This window comes from Chlamydotis macqueenii, chromosome Z, assembly GCF_036417535.1.
Source record: "Chlamydotis macqueenii isolate bChlMac1 chromosome Z, bChlMac1.mat, whole genome shotgun sequence".
NCBI classification, from domain to species: Eukaryota; Metazoa; Chordata; class Aves; order Otidiformes; family Otididae; genus Chlamydotis; species Chlamydotis macqueenii.
In genome coordinates this window covers 14,331,356-14,356,864 of record NC_141593.1, presented here as the reverse complement: position 1 = coordinate 14,356,864, position 25,509 = coordinate 14,331,356, and the positions used below count along the sequence as shown (strand labels likewise).

General features: G+C 40.6%; 1 protein-coding gene across 1 annotated transcript in view; it reads left to right on the top strand.

The window, feature by feature from the left end:
* The first annotated feature begins 8,124 nt into the window (after window positions 1-8,124).
* Window positions 8,125-25,509, top strand: part of OXCT1 (3-oxoacid CoA-transferase 1) — a 91,091-nt gene continuing 73,706 nt past the window's right edge. Inside the window, exons 1-3 of the mRNA XM_086770517.1 lie at window positions 8,125-8,350; window positions 11,028-11,136; window positions 12,527-12,617. Of these exons, the coding sequence (XP_086626643.1) occupies window positions 8,267-8,350; window positions 11,028-11,136; window positions 12,527-12,617 (284 nt within the window). The 5' untranslated portion in view covers window positions 8,125-8,266. The remainder of the gene's footprint in view (window positions 8,351-11,027; window positions 11,137-12,526; window positions 12,618-25,509) is intronic.

Here is a 25,509-nt window from a genome sequence, read left to right as displayed (position 1 = left end):
ATGCCAAATGTGAAACCAGTGCATAGGGGTGATCTGTAATGGAATTTTACCTTTGTGTCAATACATGTGAAATATATTTATTCTAGAGAGGCCTGTGAGTGCCAACTATTAGTAGACATTGTAGGTGTGTCATATTTGTTTTTGCGTAACCTTGCCTGACTGTTCTTTGTTCTGCCTGCTTTCTACTCTCTGTATAGTTCAGGTAGTGCCCTGACAAAATATAAACCAGCTGCTTTCTTACAATGTGGTCATGTGCAACCAGGACAACGTGGTTTGTGACTTGAATTTAAATAGGTACTGAACATAGAAGATTATTTAGCAGTTTGGTTTTTGGTTATTGGTTTTTGTTGACACTGGAACTGCTCTTCTAAAGGGACCTCCCCAGAAGAAGGGAGCATTAGAGACTGACAAATAGGGACTGTTTCTTGCTGCTCGAGGGAGAGCTGAAGTAGCTGCTTTTTCAAAAAGTACATGTACAATCTTCTGTAATGGAATGAAACAGTTTACTTGCAACAGGCAAGGAAACTTGCGTTGTTCTATTCTATGGTTAATGATCAAAGAACAGTGTGTACTGTGGATGCCTGCATCAGAAGAATGCTTGTGCCTGCCACTTCTCATTATAGGCTCCTGTACGTGTTGGTCTGGGAGAACTTGCTTTCAGCAATCTTCACCCCAGTCTCCAACTATTACTGTGTATGTAATTTGGGGTATTACTTCACAGTTGACTTCCAGCTAACACAGAAGTAATGCCATTTGGTCAAACAAGGGAGCAGACTCATGTCCCTAACTGCACGTTCTCATCTTTAATTGCATTAATCCTAGAGTCATGTGACAGTTTTGGGTGTAAGGTCAGGTCGCTTATCTGACTGAGTGCTGCCCATTTTTTCCAGAGACCTGGTCTGCAGTTGGATCGCCAAGGTGATCTGGGTGGCTATAAGCTGAGACTGTAAATTCCTTCTGAAACTGTAATGTGTAACTTACCCTCAGCACCTTCATCTGGCTTTCAGTAAAGTTTTATGCTACCGTAAGAGGTTTTATACTGTTAATTCCCTTGGATCATAGCAAAAGTAAATGTACTAATTGCAGTATTGTATTAATCTATGCAGCACTTAGCATTAAAGCTTTTCTGCTGCTTCTGGGGTTCTCTTGAGGGAAAAACAAAATAAAACAAAACTAACCTGAAAGGATCATGGGTTGCATAAGAAGCAATGTGTACTTGATAATATTTTATATGAGACAGAGGTGTAATGTGTTAGTTTGGCAAGCATTTGTTTTGGAAGAGTACTAATTTAAACAGCTCTCTGCTCTCTTGCCCTTTCTTCCCACTCTTTTGGATGCTGCCTTGTAAGTTGTGCTCATGTAACTGTGTCTTTCCGACGAACATGACTAGGAAGCTCATCTGTGTTAAAAGCCTCCCTGTCCCTTTTCCTGTACTACAGTTGAATGTTCAACCCTGCAAATGCAGGTACTGTCCTTGCTACGGCCAGGAGTCTGTGTTTCTTGTACATTAAGCAGGGAGTAGGAATATGAAATGTCTGCAGTGTTCTGGTTGGCTTGCTGGAAATCTGCTACCTGGGGGTGTGACTGGGTTCAAGAGGGTACTGTCTTGAACGTATGTTCAGCCAAATATCCTATTTTTCAAAGGCATAAAAAATAAATATAAGCATACTGATTTTGAAGACCTATTCTTGTCACAAGTAGCTCCTCTGTTACAGTCTACAACTGCTGGAGTGGCAAGCCATGATAACGGTAATCAAGGTTTTACCCTGTGAAATAAATTGAAAATCCAAGATTATTGACAAATGTTCTGATTCCTGGTGTGGATAACTTGCAAGCTGAGTTAAATTATTGCAGTGCCTGCTTGAATTTATTAGCGATTTAAATGCATTACAACCAAAACTATAATATTTATCACTTGGATGAATAATCTAGAATCACAGGAATTACACATTCTAAAGGTGATTTAAGATTATATGGGAGTCAGAGACCCCTTTTGCCATTCCCATAGTAATGAGTTTCAGCCAGTATTTCTGGTTACCATTGGCACTTAAAGATCTCTATCCCAAACTTGCTACAGAAGTAGCACCTCATTGGGACCTGCTGTCTTAAGTGAGGACAGGCATTGGTGCTGGAGGAAGGTAAGCATCAAACTGCGGGAAGCCCTTTCTCTTTGAGGATTCAGCAGGATGCCACAGGGTGTCACCCGTGCGCTCGGTGTAGTCCAGCTTTTAACGGGGATGTTTCGGGCTAGTGAGGTCAATCTTAAACGGTTGTGTTTCCTGAAACTCTGCAAAACCCCAAAGCAGAGTATGGATGTCTTCAGTGGACTGTTAGGGTATGGCTTCAAGCTAGATCCTAAATCAAACCATCCGGACCTTCGACAAGAGATTTGGAGCTGGTGACGTTGAGAGGAAGAGGCCCAAGAGCTTTGTAACAATGAGCTGTGTGCTTTTAAGTGCAAGGAACCTGCTGCTTAGGCTTAGCAGGCTTCCGGGCTCCCTTTGAGTGTGTATTTGTAGAACCAGGTTTAAAATCAGACAGATATACTTTTTCAAAACAAAACTTTTTCAAAAGGGAGAGCTGAAGGAAAACCCGATATCCTAAGGCTAACTGATTCTAAGAGGCCTTTTAAAAAGATGGACGAGTGAATGGTATCACTCATTTTAAAATAACCTTACAAAAAATTTAACAACAAAAGCTTCGGATTTTGCCATATATCCCATGTGAAGGTTAAGTTACCTTCTGTACTAATTCTTCTGTTCATTTGGTTGCGACTATGAAATTAAATGTCACAGGAAATGACGGTCTGCATTTCCTATCAGATGTGTAACCATTGGGACCATTAAGAATATTAACCAAGCCGTTGGTGAGCGGCCCACTGCAGGAGGAAGCCATTCTGAACTCCAGACAGGTCTTCCTCCAGCAGCTGGATAACTAGAAGAACTGAGCAAAACAATTCAAATGAGAATGAATTGTCACTTGATTTTGTCAGTGCACACAGGGAACTGGCTCCCTAGTCAGTGGATGATAAAATAAGTACAAGGGCTTGTACTACACACGTGGGTTTGCATGCTGGACTCCTGTATCCAAGAAATTGTGCTTGCCAATTGAGCTTCACACCCATGAAATGGATGGCAAAGTCCGAGTTTCAAAGAGGAAATGAGAGTTACAGGCGAAGCTTGCAGACCAGGCAGGTGCTGCTTTTCTTCCTTTCCAACTCTGCGGCTGTCCTGTAGTCACTGTACAGCACTAGCTGCAGTGACATACGGGATAGGGGGTGATCTGCTTACCGTGTACGACATCTGCAAACACAGTTCTGCATTGTCATCTTCAGGTTCTCTATTTGCTTCTTTAAGTTGTGTATCAAATACAAGGAAAAAGATTTCTCCACTAGTAGTTTTACAAAGTCCTCCTAGCTTCTGACTTTTAAAGTACAGTCTGTTGCTGATGAGGTCTGTTTGAAAGTACCCCGTGCAGCTTTTTAATGTAACAATGGGTAAATGTAGCATTGCAGAATCTGGAAAAGCCTGTTACAGTAGTGCTACCAAACATGAACTGACATGCTCAGGATTCCTCTTTATTGCTTCTGAGGCCCCTTTTGTTATGTTTACCTTTACTCTTTTACAACACTATTGGCATGGAGTGCAAAATAATCCTGTTCTTTCATCTTGGACAGTGTGGGGGGTGGTGGGGGTGGGGTGAAGACTTTTCTGTTCTGTTGCATTCTTCCAGCATAAAAATCCTGGCAAAAATGAGTAGTAAGAGATTAGTAGGGTTTTCTGAGTAAGAATTTAAACCAGCCTCCTTAAATATCAATACACAAACATACGGAACTTGTGCAGCAGATGTCTGCAAATATCTGCTGAATAGACATTTTGTTTTTTTCGTCACTCCTGCTGTAAAGGAGTGATAAGTCACTTATCCTTTCTCCATAACTAGTAGACATACTGACTGTCATTGTTGAAGGTTATTACACTTAATTAATTTGGACAGTGTTGATGACAGTTACTAAATATGCAATATATGAATATGTATAGAAGTGCCAAGGATCATTCTGAGTTACAGACTTTGTGGTTGTGTTTAAACAAAAATGACACCTTAATTTTAAGAACTGTGGTTTTGCATTGAGGCACATTTGCAGTGGTCAGAAAGTTTGAAGTTTTGTATTTTTGTATTTTTAAGACTACTGAAGTAACTATTTAACTGTTGATTTAACTGCTGATATTTTGGTGGCTATTTCTCAGTGCTGTTGAGGTTAATAAGTGAATAACTTGCTGCAGTAACTTTAATTCTCCAATTTTGATGAGGCTTAAAATGTTTGGTGCCTTCTTAGAAGTTCTGCATAGTTGCTGATCTTAGCTTGTAATAGCAATATGGTAGTCTGACATGATACAGAAACTTCTGTTCTGTATCATTTGTAAGAAAGTAGGGCATCCTGCCTGAAATCTAAGAATGCTGTATGGAAACTGGAGGAGTATGAAACAAATAAAAAAAAAAATCCCCCCCAGATTGTTTTTCACAATGTGGACCTGCTCATCCAATTAGGTTTAAAAATTTTTCTTTGTTAGGTGAGCTGCTGTATTCTACTATGATATTCATTGTAACAATTTTTTTTTTATTGACTTTCTATTGTCTGTTCAAGAGATCCTTCAGGGATAAAGAACTGCTCTTAACCAAAAATGGTTGATTCTTCCTTATTATGTAGCTTCAGGATCCTTTCATACTTTGGTATCCCCTTTGATCATAAGCTTAGAACTGTGGAGGGAAAATGCTGGCAGAGGTAGTCAGCAAAGGGATTACTCAACAGCTCCACGAGTTGTTTCCTTAAAAAATCTTGGCTCTGTGGTTCTCTCATTTGCCTTACATTTCCGTAACAGTCTAGAAGATGGTTTTTGTTGGTTTTTTTTTTTTATTCCAATTTATTTTTGCCTTTAGTTTTTACGTTTAATTATGTATGAACTTTCATTTGCTAAATCCCTCCTGATTTTTAACATGTATAGTTTTCACTAGACCTGTAAATATCCATTTTTCTTTGTAATGACCTTCCTGTCATCTGAACCTTGTTAATCAGTTGAATATTTAAGTTCATATGGCTTACTAGTGTAATCATTGGTGATGCAGGGGGCAGCCCTTTTGTCTTCCTCTAATTAAATGTATTTCCTGTAAATGCTATGAGCTGATCTTAAAATTGTTGAATGTATTGCACATTCCTTTATTTGTTTTCCCTGTAGTACTCCATTCTTGCAGGAAGATGTAGATGCTATGAAATAATCTTTCAATTTTCTTTGACTTTCCATCCCATATCAAGGGAATCAGGTTCATTCCAATTTGTCCAAAGATAAGTTTCAAGTGCTGTTAAATGATTAATACAAAAATACTTTAATATTTTAAGTAATACTCAAAAGTACTTAAACACTAACCTCTTGTTTCAGGACTGGGACCTATTAGTGTGTTGGAGATAAGTTTAGGTGTTCTGTGCATGTTCTAGTTGCTGCGTATTTTAACGAGCTTTCCCTTCTGTGTTATTTTCATGCCTGAATAACAGAATTTTCTTACCAAATGCCAATGGATCTGAAGGAAAGGTAAATTGCTAGATTTTAATTAGCTAAAATCTAGGTCAAGTATAAACAAATGTTGATAAATTTGTCTAGGAACAAAGTTGTTCATCTGATGTCTGGTTCTTCCCCCTGTACAAGTAAAGCAAACATATTAAAATAGCCTGCCTATCTGCTAACTCTTTGATGGCTTCTTTGGGAAATATTATTTCACTGCATTGCTGACTTTTATTATGCTTGGTAGAAGTATAAGTAAGCTGATGCTATACAGTGTATATAATGATTAACCTGTGGTAGCTCTGGAATGCCTATCTGCTGACTTGTTTTTGGCACCAAGGGATCAAAACTCTAAATGCTGTTGAACTTGAAAAGTGTTTAACTTGCATGCTACCACTATTACGTGATTTACTTCAATGAACAAAATAAGATCATATTAAAAATATTCTTGATCATTTTAGAGACTTTTTTTCATGTTGGCTGCTTAGTTGTAGTACTTGCTGTGTTAACAGCTTTAAAACATCTTAAAAAATTAAGACAAAGTAGATTATCTAGTATCCTTTATAAACTGCTCCAGAACAAATTATTTTATCTGCTCATTCAGTTATGTTTGGAGCTTGTCTAAACCAAAATAAGAGGCTTGTAGTCCAAAGCATGTGGACCTTGCACAATTTTTTAAAAAATAATTTTGGTTTTAGATGACCCATAGCACCTGATAAGGAAAAGTCATATCCTCTTAATTTCCTATTTCAGAAACTGTAAGTAGAATTACCAGCTTTGTGTAATAGATGTTCCAAGGAGGTATTAAGACTCATGCACAATACCTACTGCATGCCGTTAGCCCCCTTCCTCCGGCCTGCGAAGAGGAATGCTGCTGGGAGTCCAAATAGTGCGTGCAAAACAAGTGCTAGCTGGGTACGTAACAAATGCTAGCTGGGTACGTAACAAGTGCTCAAGAGTGAATGCTTTGTTAAGTTTGAGAATGCATGCTGTTGGTTTAAAGGAAGATATTTACTGAACTGAAGAGAATAAACTTATTTTAGACAAGTTTTTCAATGCTTAGGGAGTTTTTTTTTTCAGGAAAGGAAACATGACTTAAGGAATTTACATGTCTATATGAAATTTAGGTAGAAGCAAGGTTCAGAAATCCAGTCCTGTAAAACTTTTCTGATGCTGCGTAGCCCGAGAAGAATACACGCTGTGCTGTTCCTTTGTTTTTCAGTTCACTAAGCCCCTTAATTTGTAACTTTTTACACCTGGAACTGCCTCACACTTAGCTGACTAGTTAAATATTGTGAATATCTAGGAAAAAAAAACCCAAACCAACCCAAAACCTTCCTGACAGTGATGATGTCTCCACCATGCTTCAGTGGCATCTGCAAGGTTTGTCTGTTATGGGAACTGTTACTACAGATACCACCACCTTTTAAAATGCATGAGTGGCATGGCAGGGGGCACTGTGACAGGGCTGACTCCTGCTCCTCATGGGTACCATGGAGCAGCAGCTGCAAGGCTGAACCAGCGCTCTGAATAAAATGGACTGGGTGTGCACAAACACTTCAGAGACTAGCAGCATACTCTTAAAACCTTGGCGTCCTTGTTGTAAATTATCCTACTGCGTGTTCATGCCACCATGGTTAAATACAGTGAGGCCAGCAGCTGCGTTGGAGACAGGCTGGAAACAAGATGAAGAGCAGCATGACCTGCAAGAAGTGTGACCTCCTGTCATCTGCGTGAGGGGACTTTATCTTTTCCTGGATCTAAACAGCTTTTCACATTTTTCTGTGAATCCTTCCCTTCCATCAGGCATTGTTAGGGCATGCACTGATCATTTGGGATATTTTTAGAAAGCGTAAATAATGGTGGAGGCATGCTTTAAATTTTCCTTCTAGCAGCAGCAGAAATGCCAGCAGTTACATCACGTGGCTGCTGAAACAAGTACATAGCTATTCTCGTAACATTTTCCCACCCAAACATAGCATCCAAGCGGCCTGGGGAGACCATGTGCTTACTGGAGCCTGGCTCAACCCTGAGGGCTGCGCGTTGGAAACTTAACCATTCAGAGCCTCTGTCCTTACTTTAATTCTCGTGATGTTTGTCCTCGGTCACAAAGTGATCGGACAGAAATTTAAGCCACCGTCGTCTCACAGGGAGACATCTGCGATGGCGCATCTGCATTGTCTGTCTGTGGAAGTAAAGGAGCGTCAGAAGGAAAACTGGACAAAACCCCCCACCCTTTAGAGCTGAAGGGTTTGTCCACCTGAGTTTTCCGTGGGTTTTCAAGAACAAAACCGCTGACTGCTGGGTCGGGGGTATCAGTGGGGCTGTAGCACGGGACGGGGGGCGGGGAAGGGAGCTGCTTTCTGCTCCCCGAGGCTCCAGGAGTGGGGGCTGCTCCCCTCGCCTGACCCTGCCGTCGGTCCTCCCCCGTGGGACAGCGACTGAGAGACGGGGACCGCTGCTTGAGGAGAGATGGCAGCCAGCAGCTGCCAGCTCCCCTCAGTCGGCGGCCCCCGGCGGCCCCGCCTCAAGAGCAACCGACGTCAGTGGGCGTTAGGGCCGAGCCCCTCACCCTCCCTCCCTCCGCCCTCCGGAGCCACCGATCGCGTTCCGTCCATCGCCCTGGCCTCGGACGGCAGCAGCCGCCTGCCCCGGTCCAACCCGCCGCCTCCTTAACTCCGCTTTCCTACTCTTGAGAACCGCGCAGCGCGAAGATGGCGGCGTACAAATTCCTCCTGCCGTCTCTCAGCCGACGCATCCTCCTTCCTGCCGCCCGGGTGCGGGGCGCCGGGGCTGAGGTAAGGCGGGGAGTGGGGAGCAGCTGGGTTGCCCGACCCCTCCTCCACGTCCCCCTTCCCGCCGGGCCTTTGCCATCGCGGCCGTGACCTTGGCGAGGTACCCGCCGCGGCGGGGCCGACTCCTGCTACCCCGAGAAAGTGGCGTTGTCCGCGCCCGCGGGGAAGTTTTTGGGTCTTTCTGTTTATTTATTTTTTTCTTTTCCTAGGAATGTGGGGGTTTTGGCCCCAAGGAGGCCCGCGAGCGGCGGGGAGTGGTGGGGGGCAGGCCTGGCTCCGGCGGTGGTGTGGGATGCGGTGACCCGGGCCCGGAGGTTCGGCTTGGAGATTTAATTATTTTTACTGCCGCCGCATTTAAAAATCGCGGCACAATTACGGTCTTTTACGGTGTTTTTCCATCTTGCTCGGTCCCTCCTGGAGGCCGGCTGCAGGTGTAGGCGCGGAGAGCAGGGGTGGGCGAGCAGGGCTCCCTGGCAGCCCGAACCCCCGGCGTTCGGCCGTGCAGCCAGCCCGCTGCCTTGCTGTGCGCTTCTGGGGGAAGTCTCTCCCAGACCTCGCCGATCTGATGGTTTCCAGCCCACGCGTAACCGTCGCCAAGTTATTTTGTTGTCTCTTCAGCCAGGACTGTTTCTGTGGCTTTTCTTATTTTATTTTAGCGGAAATAGCTCATCTACTGTGCTTCTCATGCACATGTTTACTATTCCTATGTCTTTATAGACAAACAGTCATAGCTCTTTCAGTCTTTGTTTTGGTAAATTGTATTTTGCTCTTCCGTAAAACTTACTTAGATTTTGCTGATCGTTCTAGGAATTCATCCGTCCTCACGTTACTTCTCTCTTAAACCCGGGCTGCCAGAATTGCAGCCAGCTCCTGAGGCCTTAGCCTGCAGGGTGGGGTGGGTGCTGCCTGGCACCCCGGCTCCCGGAAAGCCCGTTGCTCTCGGACGGCGGGGTAGGTGGGCAAGAGACTGGCGGTGACTTATTTTGTACAGAAGGGCAGATACCCTCATCAGAGACACCCAGCCTGGGAAAGCACACGTGTAACATACGCTGTTCTGTTTTTACTCACTGTTACAGGCAGTTGGGAAGATTAAATAAAAGGTACTATGTGGTCTCTTGAAAATGTTTTCCGATGTGTGGGTACAGGGGCACAGCAGTGGCCTGGCCTCCCTCCAGCCCTGGCCCTCATGCCTGCTTGCAGCCCTGTGATACTGGGGCTCCCGAGGCTGCTGGCACTTAATACTCATTTTGTCGTTTGCCTGCTGAATGTGACCAGAAAAATGCTTTTTGCAGTCTTACTGTCGTTATGAAAGAAAACAAACAAACCCAACCAAAACATTTCAGAAAGAAATAGTCATTGTATAATTCAGCATGGGGAGGGGTCTTCTTCTCAGCTGGCACTGTACTTTATGACCCGCATACTGATTTTTTTTTTTTTTTTTTTTTTTTTTTCTCGGAGCCCACCAAAACAGAGGAACATCAGTGTTTCCACTGAGAAGGAGATAAGACTCCATTCAGAAAGGTTTTCTTAATACTCAGTATAAACTCTTGCAGCCTTAATTTTATAAAGAAGGCAGTTTGTGTAATCTTGAAACTGAGCCAAAAAATATTACCCTGGTTGTAACTGGATCTTAAGGCAACTCTTAAGGGATGAAATAGGCTATTGTCTTTAGAATGTGTAGATTAGCTTATTTATTATTTATTTACTCATTCTTCTCCTTCTTTCCCAGTTTAAAATTTCTCACTTCTACTGTAAAGTTAGAAGTGGAAACACCAGTAGGTAGTATTTTAACTTCCTCTTAATTTATGGAGACTGTGTGAATGTAATGACTTAAATGTCGGTTGATCTTGGTACCTTGACAGTACTTGATTAGTATTAATGCATGTCAATAGTAATGGGAAATACTTGAAGGAAAAAAAAAGGTTAGGGTAACTGTGACGTAAGAATATAATAGATGAGTTATGATGGTTACTGTGTATGTAATGGCTTTGCACTGTGAAGTCTAGATTTGGGAGTGGGAATTATATTGATTTCCCTCTTGTCCTCCCTATTTCATTGGTTTGTTGGAGTTTCTCTGATCCTGGGCTGTGTAACAACATAAATAACTCTAAGACTGTGTTAGGAAGTTGGGGGAAGGTTCACTCTGTTGAAGGGAGTCCTTGCTTACTATACTGCCAGTGCGGTGCTGTACTTCATGTTGTTCCTGGGCCTCGACTCAGATCTTGTGCTGGTGGTGGCTCTCTGCTTCAGCAATTTCTGGTTATGTTTGAAGCTACAAGTAGCAGTGTGTAGATTAGAGCAGTGTTTGAGTTGCTCTAACTCTTGCTGAGGAATTGCATTTGTGAATCTGTTCACAAAAAGTCACAATTTGTCAGTAGCTTAGGATGGAATTCAGAAACTTTAAATCTGTTTGGATACTGTCAATTTGATAGAGCTCATATTAAGCCTCAACCCTTCATAATAGATAGGAATGTCATAAAATAGGGGTGATGTGGGGGATAGAGAGACAATAGACTCCTTGTTTTGGAGACCGGAAACCTTCTCTCCCCCCTGCAATGTTAAATGTTTACAGTAGCAATATCTTCTAAAATATATTTTCCCCCTTCTCTAGCTAGGGGGATAGTCATCGTTATAAAGCTGCTTTTTACTCATTCACTTGTTTCTTCTAATGTTGTTCCAGATTTCTGGATGCTATTTTTCTACCAGCTGTCATCACAACACCAAATTTTACACTGATCCTGTTGAAGCTGTAAAAGATATACCGAATGGGGCAACTATACTTGTTGGTGGTAAATATTTAAATTCTTTAAGGATGAAATCATATGTTACATTAATGAGTTACTTTTTACCCTTTTACTGTGTTTCTTTTAATATTAACTAATTTGAGAATCCATATATTTGTGTGGGTATTTAAAACAAGTGATTTACTACCCTGCTAACGAGGGGCAGACTGTTTCAGTGAGAAAATCCCGGTTTGTTTCTTAAGGGATGGGAAAAAGCCTCAGAAAAATCATTAGGTTTTTTTCCCCGCTGGTGAAGTGGTGGACTTTATTTTTGCCAGTTTGAATGCAGAGCATCAACTTGGGCTTTTTCAAGTCAGCATTGTTATTTCAGATGGTAAAGAAATAAAATCTGGTTTGATTACTTTTATAGTAGCATTCTCTATGTTATGACTAGTTGCTGGGTCTCTGTGACCTTGAACAAATCACCTAACCTGTTTCTGGCTGTAGGAAGTGATGATAATACTTATCTGCGTTACTCTAAATGGTTACGTGGAGCATTTCCAGAAGGGTCAAGAAGTTGTGTCATACTGACGTTCACTGTGACTTGAGCTTTTGAATATTCTAGATTATTTCCACAATTTCATGCTTTTAAATCTACTGACAGAAAAGTGATCTCTCTATTTAGTAGGTTATAAGTGATTTTTAGTATTGGAAGAAGTAATGAATGTAATGTTGTAAAACATGGGAAACTTCACTGGAGATGTGTAATTAGGCAAAATGCCTTCTAGGAGGAATTACTGTATTTTTTTTTGTTGTTGTTGGGACAAAATAATATCTCTGAGGCTAAGTAGCTGGGAAGGAAATGGTAGTACTTCTAGTATTAGAGCCTAGCCTAAGACTTAGGTGCCTCAGATGCTGCATGGTATTTTATTTTAGGCATACTGGGTTCTTGCATAATAGATAGGAGCGTGAGGCACCTCAGCCTGGGTGGAGATCTGGGTTAGTGTGCTTCCAGTTACACATCTTCCCAAGAGATTTAAGATTCCCAGATTGTTATCACCTAATTATAGGCTAAGCTATATGGGAGAACTCCTCCCTTCTCCTGTTTGACATTATGTGCAGCAAAGAACTGAAGGTTGCTTGGGGAGAAGGAGGAATAGTGAGTACAGTGGTTAAGATACACACCAGGAGAGCCAAGGTCCTGGAGCCCTTCTCCAAAGGCCATTTGTGTGTGAGCAGGCCTCTGATGGTTAAATGACTTTCATCCAAACTGGTAAGCCTCTAGTGACTGCGAGATTCCAGTACTAGGGTACAACTCATTTCCAGAAGTCTTGGTTTATTTAGTAAACTGAGGAACTTCTTTTTAATTAAAACAGTGCACATTTCTCAGACTTCTGATTAATCTGTGTTCTTTCAAGCACTTGTTACATATTCAATTTTCTTTTATTTTACATAGGTTTTGGATTGTGTGGGATTCCTGAAAACCTCATTAGGGGTTTATTGAAGACTGGAGTAAAGGGAATAACAGCAGTCAGTAATAATGCAGGGTAGGTATTCGTATGTCTGTGGCTTAGTAAGTACAGACTAAATATTCTGTTCATCTGACAAGGCTGACATGTATGAAAAAGTCTAACTTTTCATCATAAGTGTTTTCATATTAACCACACAATTTTGTTTGAAATTGTTCTTTATGGAATGAAGCCAGAAAGTACAATACTGTATGTATGCTCAGTTTTTGTCAGGGAGAAATTATCACTGTTTTAGACAGTTGCAATTATGTATATTTATATATATTTAACTCGTTGGCTGTAGCTGAAAATTCTGACTTAGGTGCTTGGAATGTAGCATCAGTGATTTTTTTTTTTTTTTTTAATGTGTATGTGAAGTTCTAAATAGAGACTTGTTTTTTTTTAGCTAAGTTTGGTGCTCTCTGACCTTATTGTAGTTCTATTTAAAAAAAAAACAAACAACACTACAACAGTGGAGAATATTTATTATGAAAAAATGGAGAGCCTCTTTAATGGGTCTTAGAATTTTTAATTTAATTTTTAAAATGTTTGCCCATTAAGAAATTTGTTTGGAGTTGACAGAATAATTCTTTTACATATCTCACCTTCTCATTAGGGCTAGTTTTTACACAAGCTGTTCATTGTAGTAGGCTCCACAATACCTAGCAATCTTCATATAGGGGAAAAACTACAGCCACTGATAAAATAGAAATTAAATTAAATAAAAATAGTGATATGCAGAATATAGTGTGTTTGAAATCAGCTTGGTCAGTAAAACTGATACTCTGTTCCTTGCAGGGTTGTTGGATGACTAGGATCAGCAGGCGGCCCTAACCTTGGTTCAGTGACTTATTCTATTAAATGTCACCTTCAGCAACATAATAATTCCAGTGTAATTTACTTCACTGTATATTTAAAGAATATTGGAAGTCTGATGTTTCCTAGTGGCACTGTAGTTTCTTCAGCAAATTTTCTTTGATTAGGGAGCTCATTCTAAACTCTATTGTCTTGAGAAGTAAGTCTTCTCACAGCTAAATGTACTGAGGTTACAGACCCCAGTTGGTAAGGAAGGTAATTTGTGAGCATTCTTTCCATTTGTTTGGATTTTTTTTTTTTTTTTAAATTATAACGTCACTTACTTTCAGGCAGTGGTAATATCTGTGTTATTAGATTTTCTGTGAACTTTTTACTTTTGAATGCTATGCTGTATTTGTGATGAAATGAGAATTCTGTATCGTTTTCATGGAACTTCATTAGTGCTTGCAATTGTGAGCCCTTCCCTTGGGCTGGAAGTCTCCCATCTGTTCTGTGGAAGCTCAGCCTTTATCCAATTGCAGAATAAAAGGTGTAAGGGCAAAAAAAAAAAAAAAATCCCTGGGAAACTGTTTTCTTCTATATGTGTGTTAAAATGAGAGACATGTTTATGTGAGCCAGAAAGGTTGTTTGCATGTGAAGAACTTTGTTCTTCATACAAAATGAAAATAGATGTCAAACCCTGCTCCTTCACTTCCTACAGCCTTGCCAAAGAAGTGAATTAGATGGGATTTGTCTACTAACACTTTGTACTATTTTCAGCTGCATGATTACATCTCCTGTATACTTTGTCCATAGATTTGTATTCCAGTCTGTTCTGGTTTTAACCTGACTATATTTAACACGAGTTAAAACCAGAATACCATTCCATCCCCACAGGTTTAGTTTTTGCATATATAGTCCAGGATTCTGATACTGAAGTTCACAATAAGTTGATTTTCATTTATTATTAGTGCTTCATGCTTGCCATTCCACATTCGTTAGATAACAAATATGACTTGTATTGGTATTTGGCACATACACAGTCAAACTCAAGCTCTTTAGACTCATGAAAAACAATTTCTGCTGGATGGTAAAAAAGAGGAAGAGACAAACAGTTTTGAGTGGAAAGATCACTTAGAGTAGAGACAATTAACTTTCCTCATCCTCTTATTTCTGAATGACACACACATATGTAGATAGAGAGATTGCACAGATGCTTCTGGGAGGGAATTGAGGGTTTGAGTTGAGGAAAAGTGAAAAGGGAAGCACTGTGGAATGGAATGGAGAAGACGACATTTTGTATTATGTTCACCATATAGTTGGTGGTGCTACAGGTTATAATTAATTATTTGGACTTTGGGGCTGGCTTGATTGTTCTAAAATGTTTGATTGCTGGCAGGAAAGCGATATTTAATTCCTTTTTTCTTGAAACTAGTTTTCCATGAACGTTTATGGAAGCCTGGTAAGCTCCTCACAGAACAGTGAGCATCTCTTAATACCATGTGAAAACGTATAATGATGTTATCAAGTATTATAATACTAATAAATTAGTTTAAAAATTGAAATAGCACAGCAATCATATACCCTGCAGTAATAGTATTTAAAGGGTGAATTGTTCCTGTAGTCTTGAGATGTCACATACTTCGTGGCATGAGTAATTTGCCACTTTCCAAGATGCCTCAGGATTCAGTGTGTTTTGCTTTGGCACTGCTGTGCTGCAGTTGATGCTCTGCTGTGTTTCATCTTCCTGACTGCAGCTGTTTTCTCTTCTCCAGCTCTTCCAGCAGACAGGAGGTAATTGGTTCTGGTTAGGTGTTCTCATCCTGCAGTGGGGTCAGCAGGCAGCTTGTAATTGGAGCAGAGAAGGAGTAAGTACAGAGACAGAAGGAGAACCGTGCAGCTACATGGATTGTCACATGTCTTTCAATATGCGTGAACCACAAAATGTGTTACAGAGCTATCTGTAACTAAAATAGCAGCAGTGGAGACATCTAGGGCATCTAGGGCAAAGCGGCAATTAGGAAGTCCTGAAGTACTCTTACCATCTCTCTTTTAGCTGGAAAGAAGGTTCAGCAAAGCCTAGAAATGGCCTTGGCAGTGTCTGGAAACAAATTTAAAGGAGCAGGAGGTTCGCACTCCACCATTCTGTGCTGCAGTGTCATAGTGAGGACATTCCTCCTGCAAATTGTTGTTCAAATCATGTAGTTGCTGGCAGGTAAAGTCCTTGTTTTGGCTTTGGGAAGCTTGCCAAGGACAGGTTGTACAGCAGTGTATGGGGTGCTCTTTGGCACCCTAGTTAGAAACATCACACAGCTAAACTTACTGTCTGTGGCTGTGCATTATGCTAGCGTGTAGGCTGTGTGCTAGCTAGTGAATCAGCGCCTTTAAGAGCAGGTACTCTTTTGCCAGGCCAAACAAGGCGAAGTGTTTGAAAGGGAAGCAGTGTAAACATCCAGTATCTCTGGTATTTACATGACTTGCTGCAGGAGAAATTGGAGCTTGTGAACTAGGGAGATAGTGAAAGATACCATGGTGCATGGGTGTGCTTCTAAAATACAACCTCTCACACCTTCCCTTATGACTTGTTTTGCCTACATTGTTCATATTTTCAGTATTTCCTTTACAGTATGTTATTAAAAGCCCTTTAAATTTAGAGGATTCTGCTTCAATAAGCTACTAAAATACATTTTATTATATTTTCTCTGCATTCTTGTTTAAATTAGGTTCACTCCATGTATGTCAGTAGTTCCTTGTTTTAAACTGTATGTTTTTTCATCTGCTTGTGACTTCATGGTATCTTGTTGAATACGGATTTCAAGTTACAGTGGACTTGGATGTTTCAGGTCAGCTTATGCTAAGACTTCCCTAATGGGGGCTGTCAGACCTATAATTTCAGTATCTATGTTGCAACGAGAGCTGTTATTGTCAACACAGGCAAATATTTAAAATGAAAGTTCAAGAAACTGGCACCAGTTATTCTTTTTAATTGATTTTGCTTAATAAAATAGGTAACTAATTTTTACTATAATCACATTCTGAGATCAACACTTTTGTTCTATCTCTACCCCTTCAATAGGCTGAATTTGTACTTGGTACAAATGAAGTTCATTACTTGTAGCAACTGGACATATGGTCTGACTGTTGTATCAAATGAGCTACTTCCCTCTGGGGTTTGTCAGCTTTTGAGACTTAAATGTGCATTCTTTTTAAATGCAATAGTGTTGAACAATAGGGTCTCACAGTAAAAACAGAGAAGTCGCAGTTAATATTCTAATTGCTAATCACCTGGGTGATCATCTAAAAGGAGATTGACAGCATGCTGTCAGATTATCACAGACTCAGACCATCTGCTTAAAAGGCATTACCAGCTTTTTGAACTTCTAGTCTCTGCTCTTTTTGAGTAAGTTCTTTTTGTGTTACAATGTTATGCATTAGTAAGAAAAAAATAGCTTTGAGATAAATATTTGAACTATTGATCATGTTACCTGAGTCCACTGTTATTTAGTTCTGTTGCATGTAATACCTTTGTTTTCCTAATGGGCTATTTCCACTTGCCAAATCTACAGATAAGGCATCAGATGCAATGGTAAACTTGCTGTACTGGTATTCTGAAGCACAGAAGATATTTTTATGTTCTTAGCAATTAAATATTTTGAGTTTAAGGCAGGATTGATTGATAAGTGTTAAAGTTTATCTAACTTTTCAGTCATTGCTTTGAATTGTTTCAGTTCAAAACAAAATGTGTCTGCTGTCTTTACCACAGATTCCATTTGTTCTTGCATATGTAACTCCTATGGCTTAATTCCATCCTTATTATTACTTTATATATATATATGTGTATATATACACATATGTGTTCTATATGCTTATATATACTTAGAATCATAGAATGGTTAGGGTTGGAAGGGACCTTCGAAGGTCATCTGGTCCAAACACCCTGCAAGGAGCAGGGACATCTCCAACCAGATCAGGTTGCTCAGAGCCTCATCCAACCTGGCCTTGAATGTTTCCAGGGATGGGGCATCCACCACCTCTCTGGGTAACATGTTCCAGTGTTCTACCACCCTCACTGTAAAAAACTGTTTCCTAATATCTAATCTAAACCTACCTCCCTCTATTTTGAAATCATTACCCCTCGTCTTATCACAACAGGCCCTCCTGAAGAGTCTCTCCCCGTCTTTCCTGTAGGCCTCCTTTAGGCACTGGGAGACTTCTATAAGGCCTCCCCGGAGCCTCCTCTTCTCCAGGCTGAGCAGCCCAAACTGTCTCAGCCTGTCCTCATAGGAGAGGTGCTCCAGCCCTTTGATCATCTTCATGGCCCTCCTCTGGACCTTCTCCAACTGGTCCATGTCCTTCTTGTGCTGGGGGCTCCAGAACTGGACACAGTACTCCAGGTGGGGTCTCACCAGGGCAGAGTAGAGGGGCAGAATCACCTCCCTCGACCTACTGGCCAGCTTCCTCTTGATGCAGCCCAGGATGCGGTTGGCTTTCTGGGCCGCGAGAACACACTGCCAGCTCATGTTGAGCTTCTTGTCGACCATCACTCCCAAGTCCTTCTCCTCAGGGCTACTCTCAATCCATTCTCCACCCAGGCTGTAGTTGTGCCTGGGATTGCCCTGGCCCATGTGCAGGACCTTGCACTTGGCTTTGTTGAACATCATGAGGTTTGCACAGGCCCACCTCTCCAGCCTGTCAAGGTCCTTCTGGATGGCATCCCTTCCCTCCAGCGTGTCGACTGCACCACACAGCTTGGTGGTGTTGTCAAGCTTGCTGAGGGTGCACTCTATCCCACTGTCTGTGTCATCAACAAAGATGTTGAACAGGGCCAGGCCCAACACCGACCCCTGAAGAACGCCACTCATGACTGGTCTCCCCCTGGATGTTGAGCCGTTGACCACCACTCTCTGAGTGCAGCCATTTGGCCAATTCCTTATCCACCGAGTGGTCCATCCATCAAACCCGTGCCTCTTGAGTTTAGAAAGTAGGATGTCATGCAGGACAGTGTCAAATGCCTTGCACAAGTCCAGGTAGGTGATGTCCGTGGCTCATCCCTTGTCCACTGATATATATTATTATATAGTATATTACTTATATATATTAAACATACATTAAAATGTAGATTAAAAATAGGATCAGCTGGAAGTTGCATTCAAAGTTAACAGAAATTTGACAAGTTTTTTCACATAGTATAAAATGTCAGGTGGTTTTAATGGCATGAATTTGACAATCCTTTGATTCAGAGAATTAAAATGTAACTGAAAAAGTCAATGAGGGACTGGGAAGAAAGCTTGTATGTACACAAAGATTTGAGCAAGGTGATGCTCAGAGTATCTTACGTTGTATATGTCATTTTTGTATATGCAGAAGAAATTTTGTAAACATCCCAAGTTAGCTATACTTTCGGAAGTTAAATACAAGGTCACCAATGACTCTTACCTCTCTTGGTGGAGCAATAAGAGTGGAGTTATGTAAAATCTTGGTATGACAAGTTGCCAAGGTAATGAGGCAAGATATGTAAGATATTTTTATTGTTAAGTTGATTATTTGAAGCAGTTTATTATTATTATTATTATTATTTTTTTTTTAATGTTTTCCATTCTTTCTAAAGAATCTCATCAGATGCTTTATTGCAGGTGTTAAATTGGTGACACTGTGTGAACTGAGAATCTGACTGGGTCATCGTGCTAATTTTAGTGTGGAGATTATTTAGGGTTTTGGCAGGGCAAATTGTACAAAACTTTGCACTATGTGGAACTGTTGAGGAATCAGCTATGCAGATGACCACCTGGCTGTGATTACAAACGAAGACAAGACAGGTATAGAAATCAGCATGGTCAGGGAACTGTGTCAGCTTGGTTTTACAAAACTGGCAATAGAAGTTAAATCTGTCTTTCAGCCAGGAGACATCTGGAGTATGATGCGTTCATGATGAAATTTAAGTATTTATTGGATTAAGTCTATATCATATAACTTCACTGTGAGGGTAAAATATAGTTAAACTTTAAAAGTTCTGAATAGAGTAGTTTTATTCATTGTTATAAAACACAATATGCCATTTCATAGCAGAAAATAGTATGGAAAGAGGAGACCTTGCTGCTGATGTAACCATACAGTGTACAGTACTTGTGCTTTTCAAAAATTATCTGCATTTGCAACCTTGGACTTGGCCTGTATGCTTGCACCCATCATTCTTGCAGGAGTGGAGTGTTGTTTTTGGAGGAGGATGGTGGAGAAAGAATACTGCCTTTTTGCTTTGAGGCTGGAGCTGAGATGAAGTTACTGGAGCAGAGAGGACAGAGTTCCCTGAAGAAGGCTTTAGTAGCAGAGGGGAAGAGTGCAGTGCAAACACTGAAGAGAAGGAGCAGAGGGAGTTTAAGGCTCAGTCATACCAAATTACATGCAGGACTTCATGATTCCTGGCAACCGTGAGCTCCTTTATTTTCTTTTTTTCATTCTCCCCTCAAAATGGAAGAAGTCCCAGGCTGCTGAGCTGAGAGAGGTTCAGTGGACTTTTTGTTTTGTCCTTTGCCATGACTGAAAAGGTGGTGAGACAGTTTCTGTGTTTTCTGGGGGCTGTGACCTACTGCTGTGTTTTCTGTCCTGCCTCTTCCCTCTCCTGACCAGGACTGCTTTAGCATATGTCGTCACCCATACTTTTCTCTTCCTCCTTTTTCCTATATCACTTCCCCTTGGAAAGCTTCTACCTCTCTTTTCTGCTTCTCATTAAGCAGTTTCTATTAGGACAAAGGGCAAAATGTCCTAGGAAAAGGGAAAGAAGAAAGGTGGCTGAAAACAGAGTTGTAAGAATCAATAAGGCAAATAAACACTATGCCTCTGTCTAATTTGCCTTCCTATGAGCTGAATCTGTTTTCCACTTCCTGTCAGTTGACTCCCGTTCCTCATCTTGCCCTCATTCTATGTACCTGTCTGGAAGCTGGGGACAGAAAAGGAGGAGAAGCAGAGTATCATCTGAGCTGATGCCTTAATAATCTTCGTGTAATGCGTGGGGGATTATTGTGGGACATAGTCTCACTGTTAAGAGCCAGCTAGAAGACTGGGGAAGATGAGTTATCAAGAACTGTTAGGTGGATGGTTGTCCACATTTATTTTACTGCTGATATGCCTGCACTTTTGTTCAGTGTCTTCTGGCAAATGCCATCTAATAGGCATCTACCAATCTTCTGCGCAAAGGCTATAAAGGATCACTTTCTGCTCCTGCCAGAATTATACTTCATGATTATTTTTGTGGACCTATGACTGTGCATCATGAAGAACTCTGGCAGAATCTTCAGCTACCTTCTTCCATATGGTAAAGTTTCATGCTATAGTCACGCACTCCTGTGAGTCTGAAAGCTTAAGGCTATGTTACTAAGAGATACCAAACAGGTAGCGATTTGATGCATTCCTTTTAGTTGGGGAGCCTATGCGGACTTCGCTACTGTGTGGACCTATCAGGAGATGTAATTGCATGTAACTTGGAGGAGATCCTTTTTAGCACTGAAAAGCTGCTGTAATGAAGTAAAACAGATGAGATGAAGCCTCTTTTATATCGAGAATGAGAGAGGAAATTGTTTCCCTCTCCCACTTGGGGCCTCTTGCTAGGAAAATTTCTAGCTCTGGAACAGGTCCATCTGTTATCAAGTTTCGTGCATAGCTGTGCAACACTTGAACCTGCTGAATGCCTAGAGAGACTGCTGGTCTCCAGAAGCTGACTAATGTCTTTGCGTAAGCATTTTCCAGGAGTAGGACCAACCGTAAATATGCTTTTTTTTTTGCAGCAACAGCAAGAAACTGTAGTTTCTGCCTGAGGTGGAGTCTTGCCCCAGAATTCTTACTACATGCTTTTCTTTCTCAGTCCATAGTCTTCAGGGGTGATGTAGTTACCGTCCCGTCCTTTTAATGGATGGCAGAAAGGTCAGGTAGGGCATCATGTTAGCTCCTCTTTGGCCAAAATGTTTTAATTCTCCAAACTCAAATATTTATGTTAATCTTTCATAACCAGTGACTTCTGATCTTGGTGGGATCTCCCAGGAGTATGCATCACAGGTCCTGGAGAATCTTTGAATGAGTATAGAGGAAGATTTTTCTTTAAAGAAATATAGAATTAAGCCCTCATGCTAATTGATGCTGCTTACCATCCTTTTACAGTGTTCCTGACAAGGGCAGCTGGTCTGTCCTGACTGCTCCCACTTTTCTTAAACACGTATAAATGTCTTTACAAACACAGAGAAAGAAGAGAGTGTGGTTATCTCCTTTTACTCAAAAAAAAAAACAAACCAAAAAAAAAACAAACCCAAAGGCCATCTTATGTCTTGCCAGAGCAGTGTCACATTCCAAGTCTCCTTTTTTTTTTTTTTTTTTTTTTCTGCATAAGAATGCAGTATTCTGTTCCCTGCTTCATTAGGCTGTGTAGGACTTGCTGGTGTGTGAAGCTTTTGTCAGCTTGGAAACTTGGGTAATCTTTTCTTCCCTGTGATGTTGTAGAATGTGTTTTGCTTGATCCGTCAAAGAGAAAGGTCCGAGAGCTGCAAATTGCCATTTATCTGGAGTGCAACATCAACTTGTTGCCTTTGACTGCTTCCAGTATACTTGACATATGTGGGCTGGATCTGTCTGGGAGTCATCTTTGGCTAATTTCTAATTAGAAAAGGTAGACATTAGTTTTTGACAGGAAGGTTTTATAGGTCCGAGGGATGAGACAATAGAGAGTATTGTGTTGCTAAACAACCAGACCTCCTTAATTTTTCTTCTCCACATCGGTAGAATGGGAAACTTGGGTCATCTATGTTCTTGATGAGTGCCAGGCTAGATCTCTTTTCCTCTATGTGTTTGATGTATTCTGTTGATTCAGATTTAATCCCAATATATATTTCCTTCCTGTCCACACATTTTTATTGCACTTACTTTTGTTTACGTTTTTAAAGGACTGAATCCAGATTTAAAAATAGGTATACAGGATGTAGTTTTTCCATGCACCCAGTAAAGGATCTTTTTTCTTTTTATGGTTAGTATTTGATTGGAATAACATTTATTGCAAGACAGGTATTTTAGGGGTAATATTTTCAGCATAAACATAATTTAAGCTGAAACTTTTGTGCCTAAACCAAGACAACCAAGAAAGCAGCAAAATACGAAAAGGAGAACAAGTAACTAACAGTCACCATAAAAAATGATTATATTGAAAGAAATTTCCCTAAACCAGAAATTGTTTTTTATTTTTGTTCTGGACAGAGGTGTCAAGTAAAGAGCAAAGGCTAAGGAGACAGTAGGAGTGAGAACATTTTCACTGCTGTGTGAAATGTTGGTTTCTTAGGATATTCAGATATAAGAAAAAAACAATAGGAAATGTAAAATGGGCTGAAGTGCTCAAAATAAGTTTTTTTTTGGAAAGCAAAAGGGTTATTTTAGCTGTAAATCTGAATGCAGATTGCATCCTTAAAAAAAGATGAATAGCACTATATTTCTTTTAAGAAATTTATATCTGAAATAAACATATGAGTAACATCAATTGGATTTTGTGATGCTGCTCTGAAGATGAAATGAGCCTGGGGATTGGAGTAATTTAGTGTTATCAGGCAGGCAGAGCCTCTTGATCCAGGACTTTCTGCAGGTAAAATTCCTCTTCTCGTTGTGCTAGGGAAATAAGGTTGTATGACCTGTGTGCTTTCTGACTGATCGTCACTGCAATTTCATTTTTTAATAAATTGACTGCCATTGAGGTTAGGATAGTGATTGAAGAAGTGAAGAAGAACTTGGGATGGGTGTGACAGAGAACTTTTGTGCAACTTTCTGTTTAATTTCTATAGGGAACTTTGTAACTACGAAGTTTTCTTTGAGAGAAGAAACTTGCCTGTGTTAGGTGAGGGAATCAAACATGTCCCGAATGATCCCGAATGGGATCCTGCAGGATGATATGCATAACCCTGTTTAGGACAATGTGTGCCAGTGGCTGCTTCTGAGACCGTAGGAGGAAGGATTATAAATCTTTAGTGAAATGAGGCAGAAGTTTCTTTAACCATTACAAATCTGCTGTTGACCCTCTGTTGTCATCCCTTTCTCATGTGAATGCACACTCAAAATTTTGTTGCCTGCATGCAGAAATCTTGTATCCGCTTGTCTCTATTTGATAGCTTGCAAGTTTTGCAGTGGTGGGAGCTGTGTTAACCACCTGCATGACATGCAGAAGAAGCAAACTCTGGTTTGTAAGCAATTCAAGATACCCCTGCTTATTCTTGCAGTACAGTGCACTGCACAGTTTTGTTTAACTTCTGTACTTTTGCTACATAGTGCTGTAGTTGTACAAACCCATTACACTGCCATTAGATTTTGGGTTGTCTGTTACATCTGCTTAATACCTTTTATAATGAGAGGTCGGGGTTTGATGGGTTTCTTGTGAGAGAGATTATCCTGCTTTGAGTGACCCTGTACAGGAAATAGTCATTTGCATTTTTATTGGGTTTTTTAATTTTTTTTTTTTTTTTCCCCACAAGACCCCTCTTTTTACTTTGTTCCCAGATCTTTTACTTTCAAAGTCTGGGAATTTTTCCTGTGGGGAGTTAGAAGTATAGATTGTTTACAGGCAGCACACATTTCATTCTAAAGGCTTTGGCACTGCAACACTTCTATCATTGCATCAGAGTTAGATTTTTCATTTTCTTTTAGTAGGTCAGAGTTGGAGAGTGGAGCAAGCTTTTATAATAAGTGAAGTTCTTTAAGTCTAGAGAACATAGAATAAATTCAGAGAAGCAGATCGCAGAAGCTTGTTTCACTTCCTCTTATGCAGTTTCCAAAATGCTTGAGTGTGCGTAGAAGTGGGCTACCTTCTTAAAATAGTCCTCATTATGCATCCAGTTGAGGAGTCTTTCTGACTGCACGTCGGCTGGTGCAGCTGTTCTGAGTATTGTGGTAGGAGGTGAAGAGCTGCTGCTGGTACTGCGCTGTTCCGCCCATCTCCCTTTGCAGGCAGCACTGCAGCACATGCTATGGGATGTTGGCGCTGGCACCCAAGAAGATAGCAGTGCTGTTGTAGAAGTGGGTTCATCGTGACTGTTTTTGTATTTGAAAATTAATAATGTATAACAGTAAACTTTTTGACTCTGGCCTTTTGAAAGGATGCCAAGGAGGTTGCAGCTGGAGTGTCTGACATGGATCCTGAAGTGGTGGAGTATTAACGTACATTAAATGAGGTTTAGTTGTGGCTCAGCGAGTTCCTTCCTCTGATCTATGCTGATTTGTTGTGCAAAACAAATTCCTCTCAGAACACCCAGTATCATATTTTGATTTTTAAGTTGTTTTTTTGGTCCCCTTTTTTTTCAGTAAGATAGGGTTTTTTGGTTTTTTTTTTTTTTTTTTTTTTTTTTTTTTTGTATGGGGAGTATAGATTTGTATTACAGTACTTATATCTATCTCCTTTACATTGTTTTTTTTTCCGTATCACCTTAGCTTATAAAGCCAGGATTAGGGAATATACTTACCGATAATTTGGGTAAGATATAAGGAAAGAGGATAAAGAGAAAGAGTAGGATGCATTACTTTCTCCATCTCGTCACTAGTGGAAAGACAGTCCATTTTGACAGTACGTAGAGAACAAAGCAGTATTGTAGACATGGTGGTCTAAGAATACCAAAAGGGTGAGAAGTGTATAGGAAAGGGATGTATTTCATCAAAGGAATTAAGAGAACTGGAAAATACAGACAAGCCTTTTGGAGCTCTTCTTCAGGAGTGATATTTTCAGTAGGTTGCTTATATCGTAAGCACATGGGCATGTTAATTACAGCATGCTGGATGCTGGGTTTGGTTTCTTAAAGGATTCTTTTCATATTTTTCAGAATTTCTTATCCTGAAATTTCTAGCCATTGTATGGCAGTGCTTCTGGATCATGGCATCTTTCCTGTAGTGGGAGTGGAAGGTCTGAGTTCTCCACACATATGTTGCAGAGAAAAACGGAAATGTAGAGAAGCTTTGCACACATGTACAAGTCTGCCAACATACTGCATAATGTATTGGAAATGTGAAAGAAACATGCCTTTGTAATATCATCTGTGTTTATTTCCATTTTAATATTTTAAACTTATGTTTTTCCAAATTGAAATACCTTTTTTTTTTTTTTTTTTTACAGAGACCCTTTGTTGTAGGA